This window comes from Aptenodytes patagonicus, chromosome 7, assembly GCF_965638725.1.
Source record: "Aptenodytes patagonicus chromosome 7, bAptPat1.pri.cur, whole genome shotgun sequence".
In the NCBI taxonomy this organism is placed as follows: Eukaryota; Metazoa; Chordata; class Aves; order Sphenisciformes; family Spheniscidae; genus Aptenodytes; species Aptenodytes patagonicus.
In genome coordinates, this window is record NC_134955.1 from 35,325,828 (window position 1) to 35,338,135 (window position 12,308).

A 12,308-nucleotide genomic window follows, 5' to 3' on the forward strand; every position below is an offset into this window, starting at 1 on the left:
GAAAGGGGAAGAAGGGGAAGTAGGGGAAGTATGTGGGGTGAGGGTAGAAAAAGGCCTGTTAACACTACCAAGGCAGACAAATCAGAACTTTGTGACTCCTCTCCTTCCTTTAAGTTTTAAAATAGATTATTTTAAAGGAGATTCTATTAAACTGTGTTTATAGAATTATCTGAATTTTACATAATCACTGGGCTGAAAAGAGAGGGAGGACTTGTCTTCCATTAACTAATTCTGCAAATTAATGTGATCTGAAAAAAGAAGAGAAACCACAGCTAGAGTTCTTTTGCTAGTCATGCAGCTCCCAGAAGATATGATGGGACTGCCTCTTCCTGGTTTTGAAAGGTTTTGACAGAATTCAAGCAGAAAAGAATTTAAAATGTAAGAACTGATTAAAAAAAAAACCCCAACATCAGTAACAACAAAACAATTAATTTCAGAAAGCAGGACACTGAAACCAGAGATCTATATAGAGCCTCAATCATTACGCCTTTTAAAACTATTCAAGACAACTGTCACAATAATTTTAACAAAACCTGTAAAAGTAGGACTGGAAACCAACATCTTAACAATATGATACTGGAAGGAGAGAAAACTGCTTCCCACTAGGCAACCCGGAAAATCTGTGCAAGATCCATCACTGAGAGCTCTCCACGCAACTCAGGTTGAAATTACACATGTACCAATTGCCATCCATAGAAGGAATAAGGCACAAAAATTTGCAGCTTCTTAGGTTCCAGCACACGCAGGAAGAGTGAGCTTCTGTATCATTATTAAGAGGCCCTATCAGAAAACAGCATTAAAATAGCAGCAGCTGAACCTGGACATAGGCCGCAATTAAAAGAGCGTACAAGGAGAGTCACTTCTAAGTGAACTAATGTGTTTAGTAAGCTCAGGTATCTTAGGCACCAAATTGGAATATGGGAAGATGAGAGAAGTGAGGCAAGATGGATGTAAACACAGCCTGTAGGTAAGCCTTACTGATTTTAATATTAAAGTAGATTTGGTAAGACTTAATATTAGACGAAAAGAAAAAAACCCAGATGTTTTGTATCTTTCAAAAATGAAGATGTTATAGTATGAGACTGTCAATTTCATCTGGCTTTGCCCTTTGATTTTAAATTTAAGTGTACAGATGATTGAAATCTAAAACATACGCTTACTTTTCAAGCTAAGGGTATTATACAGTATATAAGTCACAGTGAGTAGCACATATTATGAGCATGTGCAAAGTCTTGTTACCATTTTGAAAAAGCTCTTTCAGAGATCTGTCGTTGTGAGATCAAAGAGATCTCACAACTCCTTCTTGGGAGACAATTTACTCCCCAAAAGGATTCTAAAAATAATTTCCACATGCTCTCTAGTTTTCTTCCACAAAACAGCTGATAAGCGGTATCTTCCTTATTTACAGAAGTAGGTCAAAGGAACAGATTATTCCTAGCAGAAATACTGAGCAGCACATACTCGATGGATCAGGGTTTTTCTGTGTTATCATGACCCTACACATTTACCCTGCATCTGTTGGTCTCTAGCAGGAACTTTCTGAAGAAGCTCAATAACATCATCTTCATTCAGTGCCAGAAGATTAGTGAGATGATGAAGAGAGTACACTGCAGTGTGACAATCTAGACTGTGCAAGTGTTGCAAAAGAACCTTCCTTGGGATAGTAATACTGCAAGAGAGAACAAACAAAGAGGTGGCACAAACAGATTAGGTCTCAGCCATGTTTAAAGACAAACTCCCACTCTAATTCTGATTCAACCAAACTACTGCAATTAAAAACAAGTAGCATAGCTAATGCCCATGAAGCAATTTTGAGAGCTTGTGATATACAGTCACTAGGAGATGATTAGCCAAGATTCACGGAAAAGAATACAATTTCTATTTGCATACATGAATTGACTAATAGGCAGATTTGGCAAGACAGTTTGGAAAAAGTCCTTCTGATCATTTTACCTGTTTTGCTGTATGCACCATTCAAGAACTTCCACCTGAGCCCACAGCCCATCACAGAAATCTTTCAGTACTGAATCATTGCACAGATCCTACATGGAAAGACAAATAAAAGAATCCCTTTACAACAAATCCTCTAGTCAGACAGCAGAACCAAGCCTGTGTTACATATAGAATGTTATAAGACTTCTTTATCCAGATGGTAACTTTCAAGAACAGAAAATTGCCATTTTTATTACAAAGCCAGCAAGGAAGGGCTATTCTGAAGGAGCATCAAAATCAGTCAGCCTCCACTCGACAGAACTACAGACCACGGAAAGGTGGCTACATCCCTTTTCAAGGTTAGCTTTCAAAATGCAAATTAATGCTTCTTAGTAACAGTTGAAGACACTAACCTCTAGAATTAATCATGTACTAGAACAGATGATATACTGGGTAGCAGACAGTTATTCTCCTTTTCCATGTGCTTTTCTACTACAGATGCCTGCCTGCTAAAATCAGATCTAAGACTTCCACTTTGCAGAGACTACCGAATAGACCTTCAGTCTATTACCAATAGATGGTAACTCCCTTAAGGCAATACCAGCCTAGATCTGCCCCAATGATCCAGGAGTGCAAGGCTCCCTGCCTCCCCACCTCTGTTGTCCAAGCCACTTGCCTGCAGGCAGACATCATCTGAACTGCAACTACACCCTCAGAGTTAGAACCCTCTCTCTTCTTCAAAGATGAAGACTCCCCCCAAACAAGGTGGATCTTTCAGTCACAGCTCTTGTCATTTATCATTCCATTTTGAGACTGGGTATGGGAAATTTCCAAGCTACCCTGTTGCTGAACTCAGGTTAGTTGTGACCAGAATTAGTCACTATCCAGGGACGACTCCCTGGACAAAACGACACTGATCAAACATCCCCCAGCTCTTTTCAAAACTAATCAACAACCGTTGCTGTCTTTCTCTCTCTTGTGTTAACAGCGAAGGCTGAAGAGCTTATGCAAGAGAAGCTTTCAGAATCTCCTGTGCAATCATACTCCCTTCACAGCTGAGGAGTAAGAAGAAAGGCAAGTGTCCAATAATGTTACCTACACACAACTGTAACATCTTAGCTTTTTTAATTCCATTTTGAGAAAGATTAACATTCTCACTGGAATCTCCCCTGGTTTTATTTATTTTTATTTTTGCAAACAAATTGCATTATCTGGACTCAGACTGGGATACTGCCACTTGCTTTCCGCTGATTTACCTGAGTTTTGTGAAGAGTCCATAGCAATGCTTTTGCTGATTCCAAGCTTTGACAATGAGTCCATCCTAGCAATACCAAGAGGCGGCTAAGGGGGTTGAATTCTCTTCTCAATAAGCTGTTCAGACCTGAATAGTCTTCTCTTTTCAGTAAAGTTAATGCAGTCACCTAGAAAACATAAGGAAGAAGTATTTATCTTTCCAAAATATGGAGATCCATAATGCCTGGCAGGTTATGTAAGCAAGTAGCCATTTCAATACTAGCTTCACTAAAATAGTGAAGTTGCGCATCTGGAACTTCCCTAAACTCATATTTTCCAAGCCATCAGCTTACTCTTCAGTAAAACTGTCACGAGGAAAAAAACATCCTTTCAAATGCTGACTACAGAGCCAACTCACACTCCCTCACTACATTATCTTTATGTTCTTCTATTGATTACGTCTCTGTCAAGGGCATTATGTAAGAAACTTGAATAAGCACGTTATTTACAAGTGAAAATATATTCAACCTTAAGAACTCTCACTTTAACAGTGACCACCTACCTGTATTCTATTTCTTCTACGTAAATACATTCAAACTATTTAATTCATACCAGAGTATTTTTCACCAGGTCTTCAAGCTCTTTAAAACATAAATTTTACTGTGCAAACTAGTCTCACTGCCCCAAGTCTGCCAGCATCAGAAAAGCAAAGCAACAAGTTCAAGGTCATGGGGTAAATCAAGTGGCATATCCAACAAAATTACAAGCAGAACACAGGACTTCTTAAATCCTGAGAATCTAATCTTCAGTCCACATGCAGATGAGCTTTTCCAAAAATCTCACTGAATGTTTCGAGTTCATCACACAGCTGAAGTAAGGGAGTTATCACCAGCTATGTCTTGTTCCTGTAAGTCATGACCCCTAGTAAACACTATTTGGATACAAAATGCTTCTGTGCACCACCAAGATATGTTCAATACAGGGACTGACTTTAGCCACCATTGGGTTTCCCTCTTACTGATTTTATGGCCTTACCAGAATCTGTTCCAGAAAGTGCTTGCTGCTGGTCAAGCAGTAGAAATAGGCTGTCTTCCAAGAAGGAGCCTCTTTGGGATCTGAGAACAAACTCATCACAGTTCGCTCTGTGTCCAGCTGTTCAGATGAACCTAAAAAACATCACAACAAGATTACCTTCCAGTACAGAGGGGTACCTTTGAAAGAAGCGTAATTGCTGTTAATTTAAACTGAGAAACACTCAACATTTCCTCAAATACTAACCAGCTGCTACATGTTAACAGTTAAGACTCTCAAATATTGTTACTGGATAACAAGAAAGCCAAGCAGAGAAATTTGACAGAAAATAAACAGGTCAGATAGGAAACCAGGAAACTGTCGGACAGTTGTTAACATAGCAAGAGCCTCTTCGGCACACAGGTTGTTTGCATTAGCTCAGGTCACACTGCCTTTCTTTCTCTAGTCATACGCATATTATCTGTATGTTGCATGAATTCTCACTTGTGCTCCGAGACACTATGCTGCTTTGCAGGGCCTTAGCAAAGACTTGTCCTGCACAGGAACTTCTCAGATCTGTGCAAAGAGAGAATTGAACTACTCTCAGTGAGAGTGAAGGTATCCATATCTCCATTTCTCTTCCCCCATGAGGAAGCACTAACTGTAGTTATTATCAGAAATGCCAGAGTCTGCCACACCACACCAGCCTGAACTTCCCTTCAGCAATCCCCATGAGTGAAGGGAAGAGAGAGGATACAAACCCCACTGACTTACACCTCAGTGTACAGAGGCGAGCAAAAGAGGGTAGGCATTCTGGCTTTTCCCTCCTTGCACATTCACCTGCTACTTTCCTTAAAAGAGCACGGGCACCACTTGCCATTCAGCTTAAACCAAGATCCTCAACTAAACGTACCAGTCATAGGGAGCTAGACAGAAGCTGTGCAGTTATAGCCGGTACAAAAACAATTGGGCTCTGGCAAGCAAGCAGGTAATCAAACTGCATCTTCTTTTCAACTGGGATATTGGCCCACTCCACATCTCCTTCCACTTCCAGGAGTTTTCTTTTCCAATATTAAGGTGTTTGAATGTTTTGGGATTACTGAGGTAGCTGAACCGTTATTGGCCTGAAACGGAACATCCTCCAACACAGATGACCCCGAGCTGGAGCTGAACCAGTAAAAACTTTATATACATATGGAGAGTCAATTTTCTAGTTACAAGGAAGATCTTCAGCAGGAGAAATGCTGAGCAGATTGAAATAGAGCACAACAAGGGGTGGTAAAGGAAGTGCTCACAAAAGAAGGCAGCACAGACTGCAGAAATGTAGGGAGAGCCCTGGGGTTCCTTTGCCAATTTCTTGCTTTAAGTCCTTTTAGCATCATCTTTTACAAGACTCCATGGCTTGCTAAAGCACCTTAGCAAGAACACTGACTTCTTGACAACTTGCCTGTTTAATGCCTCAATGGCTTTGTTAAACAAGAAATAAAAACAAAGCAAAAAGTGAAACAAACCTTTTCGTATTGATTTTGACACCAGAAATTTCTCTCTTGTTCTTTCTAGGAGAACACTGCTATACAGGCTTAACAGGCCATGGCTCTGTTTCCTCAGCATACAGCTTAGTAGCTTCTCCTCCCTCAGTGGGCTTCCCTCAGCCCAGCATACATCCAAGAGCTCCCTGAATAGGTGCCGTACTTCATCACCCTGATGCTCCACCTCAAAAGTCACTATACTAAGAGCAGCATAAATTGTATCTACTAGTTCTCTTTGATCTAGTTCTGCTGAAATCTCAGAACTGCACTGAAGCCTCTGCAGAGATTTCAAGGAGTCACGAAGAAATTCAACAAAGATGTTTTGTAGAGAGCAATACTGCTGGAGTGAGGAGCTATGTGTGCCTTGTTCCTCCTGGAAGAACTCCAGCAGGGCTTTTGCCCTCTGGGGAGCCCGCAGCAAAAGCTTCCGGAGAGCTGAAACAACATCCAAACTGAATCTGTGAGAACAGCCATCTCTTCTTTTCCTGTCTGTGATGTGCTTGTTCTGGGTGCACTCAAATGCTTCAAAGAGTTCCTGGTAGGGAAATAATAAAAGAGTAAGCCTTTCAGACTCCATTAAAAATATGAAGTAAACTATTTAAAAAATAGGAGAAACTTGAAAGCAAGAAGATAAATCAATTTGGAAGCATCATATTACCTAGGAAATCCATTAATAATGGTCCACCTTGTCCAATATCCTTCCTAGAAGAGTGGATATGCCTGAATATGTAACAAAATATAAAGAATCCTAAAATACACAACTACACTATATGAGCCATGTGCTCATAAGCAAGATACCTTAGTTCACAGGCAGCTCCTTTGGGATGGCTGAAGCACTACCGTACTCTACCTCTTAGCAATATATTAATGTGACTGTATCTTCATAAGTCAGTAAGAGCATGATGACTCGTGTTCAGTCTTTTTTTTTTTTTTTTTTTAAATCCTACTTTTCCAGATTCATACCATCTGTCTACCAAGTGCATCATCCTCATCAACACTAATTTTTCAAACTTGGTTAAAACTGGCCAACAGATTCAGAAGCCATCTCACAGACTTCTTTCTTAAGCAACAATAATTTTTCTTGCTAACAGAAGCAAACCTACAATTCTAGAACTAGGAAGGGGAAAATAAACAAACAAAAAAATCCCAGTTAGCTTTCCCAATAAGGGGTGGGAAGGTGAGGGACAACCCAGTTGAATAGCAATTCAGCAGCACTTGTGGCACTTCTGGAACTATGTGAGTGCTGTCCTTGGCTGGAAGAGACAACTCAGGGAACATGGAGGGGAGAGGTGGTTGGTGTGCGCAAAAATGAGAATATTAGCAGTAGAAGACAAGTACACAACATCCTTTTCTTTATTTGCTGGATCGAAACATAACTCTACCTACTAACATGCCTCTGACAGTAATCGTGACGAAGATACGAGGTTGCTGAATCTCCTACTTCTGTGCAACACTGCAGACAATGGTGGAATCTTTCATGATCTTGGAGGTTAGATGGTAACGTACACAGACTTCGTTAGTCATTAACAGACTTCAAGCAGATTTATTTTAATCAACAGTCCAGTTTACCTTGCTTGCTTTCATCCTGTAATTGCTAATTCTGTATCCTTAGAGAAATATTGAACACCTTTTCCTTATTCATATTTAAAAGCTGCAAATAGCCCCTGAATATAATAAGTTTTCATTTTCCTCTTAAAAAAAGGCAAACAAACAAACAAAATCTTTTAAAGAGTTAGAACCTATAAGACTAGAAGCAACATCCGAGGACATTCCACACACCATGTCAGGTCTAATTCTGTTGTAACCAACACCAAATTAGGATAGTTCTACAGTTAGTAACTCTCCTGATTTTCTGCTCTATACTTGCTTTTGATATTAATCCATCTTTGCATATTTCCATGTATTTCTCAAATAAATCAGTCTGCATGTATTAATTAATAATGGAAAAAAATGGGTCCTGGACCTAAGAGCACACATCATACCAATTACCAAGTAACATCAGTAGTAACAGTACAGCACCCAAAAACTTCCAGGAAGGGGATAAATGGGCGTGGAGGAGATGAAAATTAAGATCTTAGGAGGAAGAAAAAGAGAATAGACATACTTTTAAAATGTGCTTGCCAGCTATGGTTTATTTTGGCTTACAGTGGGTTTTATCTTTATGATTACTAAAGGCATCTATAGATATAAGACTGTGGCAAGTAGCTGCAGTCAGGACTGAACTGCATTAGAAAGACCACGCAGAAAACTTTATTCCTTGCCTGCCTACAGCTTCCTCTCTAGCCAGAGAAATCACTTGCAGGCACATTGGACTACTTCAGAAAGGGATCTGAATTACAGTCTCTTTCAGTTGCCTAGAAGATTAATAACACATCAGCATCTCAGGCAGTCAAGTTAGCAGGAAGCATTAACTTCGATCCCAAAACCTGATAAAGTTGGACATTCTGCATAACTAACAAGAAGAAGTAGGGCATACTAAGTAGCTCACCTTTAGGACTTCCTCAGAGACATCTTTCTGTAGTTCTTCCAAGAACAATAAAAATTCCGTTTCTCTCTGAAGAACAACCGGAACAGTTTTCTGAAACAATATAAGAGAATGGGAAAGATGTTAGTCAATAAATCTTTTATTTATTTACATTACCATATAAACCTAATCTTAGCTATTTCATTAACATTTTGAGGCAGACAAATATCTCTCTGAAGATGCCTAATTCTCAATTAAAGGCTATTCCACAGTTAGGTTCTGCTCCCACACCAGTGGATTCCATTTATCTGTACATCTGGAAACAGAGACAAGTGTCACTTTGTCAGGAATTACAATCCCATCAGTTAAAGACATCTTTCCTCAGAAAGTAAAGAAAAAATGCAAGTCTAAGTAGTGACAAGGACAAATGAATTTAAAAAAAAGTATGACCACACATCCAGTGTGCCAATTAAAACAAAAAAAAAAAAAGGAAAAAAGACTAGTTTCTCCTCTACTCATGAAACATACTGCACCTGTCTGTCTGAAAACAGCAATACAGCAAGAACATCCCTCACCATCTAAAGCTTATAAAGAATTGTCTGATGCCTGAGCTATTTCATCTTTAATGTAAGAAAGGTGCTACACAAATGCAGAAGTCGATACACCGATGCTTTCCATTTACAGAAATGCCCAATGCTAAAAAGCCAACTTCTGTTACCTAAACAAAAAGAATCCCAATTTTTCTCTCCAGTGTGGAGAAGATTAACGGTTGTTTCTTGACAGGTTTGTTAAAAGCAAAAGCAACGCACCTCTTCAGCTACCTTGAGAACTTAATTCCATGAAACGTGGGAAAGCCTGTAATTTAAATAAGCAACTAGGCAGACATTTTGCACTTGGAAGTCAGCTATAAGTCAGAGCTCTAAGTCGTACTTGGAAGTCAACTAGATGTTTCTGTACCTGATTCCTGGCAAGCCATTTTTCCAGCACAAGAAGCCAAAGCCATGCAGTTCTCCATGGGCTAGAATTCTGTCCCCATCTACAAAAGCAATAAGCACATACACTGAATTATGTACAAGGTCATTCCTATCTCTAAGATCCAGGAAAACACTGTCAGAGGTAATTTCGATTTTTATATTTCTTTGTGTAAGATAAAAACAAAGATGACTAAATAACTGAAGATGAGTCAGGCAGGAAGAGAATGCAGAGAAACCAGAATATTGGTACTACTTACACATTAACTCAATGATTTCTGCTGTGCAAATAACTGCTTTTAGATCTGCCAAATACCAACACTACTGCCACAGTTCTTTGCTTCAAAACAATTAAATTTATGTCTGGTCTAAAGTTCAGTCCATATAGCCCTCTTTGAGCGCTTCAGCAGATTTCTTTGAAATCTGATCGTTTGCCAAACACTGCTATTTCCTGTTCTGTCTAGTTCTACCTGAAAAAATGAAACTAAGTTTAGGTCACAGCAGCACAAGTGTTGCTCTATGTCCAAACTAAAAGTGAAGTAATGTACTAATTAAACAAAGAACAGTTCTAATTTCCATCAGCTTTTCATGTGCTCCAGTACTTATACACACATTCCAAAACCTACACAGTCAGGGAACATATTTAGTACTGTCAAAGGGACTAGGAAAAGGAAAAAGCACAAGATAGTTTATTGGCCTTTATAAATCTCAGCACTGCTAACTAAAGCCTTTAGATGTGATAGCCCAACTATCAAAGATAAAAAGATCAAAAATGCTTGTCTCACATGGCCATTAGCAATATTCATCTAACCATGTGCACACCTTCCTCCAGACTCCTTTAATTGCTGTCAGTGTAAACTGTTTCTTAGAACCTTTACCAAAACGTTACAGAAATTTTAATGTGAAGAACGCTGATCATCTGCTTGGAGAGGGGGAATAACAATGTTCTCTGAAGTGCTAGAAAGTCACCCTTCATATGCACCTACCTGAAAAGCAGAGATAAAAACTAGCTAGGATTGCGTAAAACCAATGCCATTTCAAAATCCAGTGCAAGAGAAATAAGAAATCAATAGCATGATTTGAATTTTTTTAGAGTTTACATTTTTAGAAATCGGAAGGTCTTTCAAGAGCTGGAAACAAGACAACATTTTAAATAACTACAGTGCTGATCTTGGTGGTTCCATTTCTAAATTAACCAAACCTCAGTGTCAAAGGAATGTAATTTCAGGAGATGTTCCTTCTCCTTCTTATCCTTCAGTAAAATCTAACAAAATCGGTTCTGAAATGCTTCCAAATAGTTTTAAGCTTGTATCAATCACCATGTCCACCGCATAAATGAACACAACTTGTTATCCCAGTGGACTGGGCAGCCTGCTAAGTGCTTGGGCAGTGATAAGAAGTTGACTTGTTAACTCAGGTAACAGCACATCTAGAGAGATCCAAGACACCTCAGCACTGAAGCAAGTGCTATTTCCCAGATTCTACCTGTCTCCCACAGTCACCACTAAACTAACTGCTCCTCCTCACTTCACACTCAAGCCTACTGAACCAAAACAGTCCCTTACTTACCTTACCCCCACGGGACAAACTACCAGAGCCTGAAGAATTGCTTCCACCTTCTCAGGGCCATCCCCACGCCATTGGCTCAGCTGGGGCACACAGGCCTGTGCAAGCTCCCAGTCTCCATGCTGTACGCACTCGCAGAAAAACCCAAACAGCCGCTCCAGAGAGACCGCTTCTTCATTCCCAAAAGAATGCATCTTCCCAGGACGAACAGGTGACCTGGGGCAGGGTGACACACGCGAAGGCGGATGCCGTAAGGGCGCGCTGGGGCACCACCCCCGATTTCTTCTTCGCACTGACGGCGCGCCCTGGGCAGGGACAGGCGGAGAGCCAAGGCCAGGCTTCAGGGGGCTTCTTCACAGAGGGGCAGGGGGGTAAGGCGCCAACAAGCACCGCGGGATGACAACACGGCTGCCGCTCGGCCATGACCGCCCCGCCGCGGGTGCGCCTCCCGGGGGAGCCCAGCCCAGCGGCCCGCGGGACACTCCCGCCGCTCCGCACCGCCGCACGAGCCCCCGGGCCGCCCGTCCCGGCGGGGAGGGACTGTCTTTAGGAGCGGCGGCGGCCACTCGCCCTGGGCCGCGCGCTCCGCCTTGCACCCGCCCGCAGCCTCGCCCTCCTCCGCAAGGTCCGGCCCGGCTCGGCGGCCCCCGGGGCCCGTCCTGGCGCGGCCCGCGTTACCTGGCGGGGCAGGACGCGGCCACCCCGGCGGCGCTGGGCTCTACTGCACCGCCCCGGCAACAACACCCCTCGCCGCCGCCATCTTGGGCACCGCCTCAGCTGACCGCGCCGCCGGGCGGGCACGCGGGCAGACGTTCGCCCATTGGCCGAGCTGGGGCAGAATGTAAATAAACCGCCATTTTTCTTTGGGGCGCCCGACACCGCCTCAGGAACCGCGGCAACGCCCTCCCCTCTAACCACGCCCATACCCGCCCACCGGCACGCCCCGCGGCCACCTCTTACCACACGCCAGCTCCGCCCCGTGCTCGGGCCTCTCGTGGTTCTGATTGGCTTCCGCCCGAAGCTCCGCCCCCTAGCGCAGTGGGACCGCCCCGCTGCGGCGCCGCTCCGCGGTGTGCCGCTCGCCCAGGAACCGGCGGGGGCTGTGGGGGGGTGTAGGGCGGGGGGATAACCCCTGGCGCCGGAGTCTGCGCGTCGTCTCTCAGCGGGGAGGCTGTATGTACGTGTATTATATACACCTATGTACACACACGTAGAGAGAGAGGTATACCTATAGGGGTATATACAAATATATGTGTATGTGTGTATTTACCCGTTGTATATGTGTATAACCCTATACGTATACCTCACTCTATAGATATAGGTCTATACAGGGATATAAGTTTTATATATATATTTACCCCTTTGAGAGAGGACAGAAATGGTATCTAAATAAATAAATGATGTGTTATTTATATGTATTACATATACAAAATGCTATGCACACACGCTCTATTTTAAATACTTACATAAAAATGTGTAGGTATAGATACAGATACAGCTACAGACATAGGCTTGCCAGGCACTCCTGTGCGGGGCAGCGGGGGCCTGCCCACCCTTGCAGTCCCCCCACCCTCTCACTCGCACCAGACGTGTTATTTGTGA

General features: G+C 42.3%; 1 protein-coding gene across 3 annotated transcripts in view; it reads right to left on the minus strand.

Moving 5' to 3' along the window:
* ZFYVE26 (zinc finger FYVE-type containing 26) overlaps window positions 1-11,441 on the minus strand; it is a 49,222-nt gene extending 37,781 nt beyond the window's left edge. For all 3 annotated transcript variants that reach the window (XM_076344846.1, XM_076344847.1, XM_076344845.1), the window contains exons 1-9: window positions 11,385-11,441; window positions 10,710-10,922; window positions 9,127-9,205; window positions 8,194-8,283; window positions 5,688-6,240; window positions 4,201-4,331; window positions 3,189-3,353; window positions 1,954-2,042; window positions 1,509-1,669 (exon numbers count right to left, since the gene is read on the minus strand). In XM_076344846.1, coding sequence (XP_076200961.1) covers window positions 1,509-1,669; window positions 1,954-2,042; window positions 3,189-3,353; window positions 4,201-4,331; window positions 5,688-6,240; window positions 8,194-8,283; window positions 9,127-9,205; window positions 10,710-10,900 — 1,459 coding nt within the window. In that variant the 5' untranslated portion in view covers window positions 10,901-10,922; window positions 11,385-11,441. The remainder of the gene's footprint in view (window positions 1-1,508; window positions 1,670-1,953; window positions 2,043-3,188; window positions 3,354-4,200; window positions 4,332-5,687; window positions 6,241-8,193; window positions 8,284-9,126; window positions 9,206-10,709; window positions 10,923-11,384) is intronic.
* Between the last annotated feature and the right edge of the window lie 867 nt (window positions 11,442-12,308).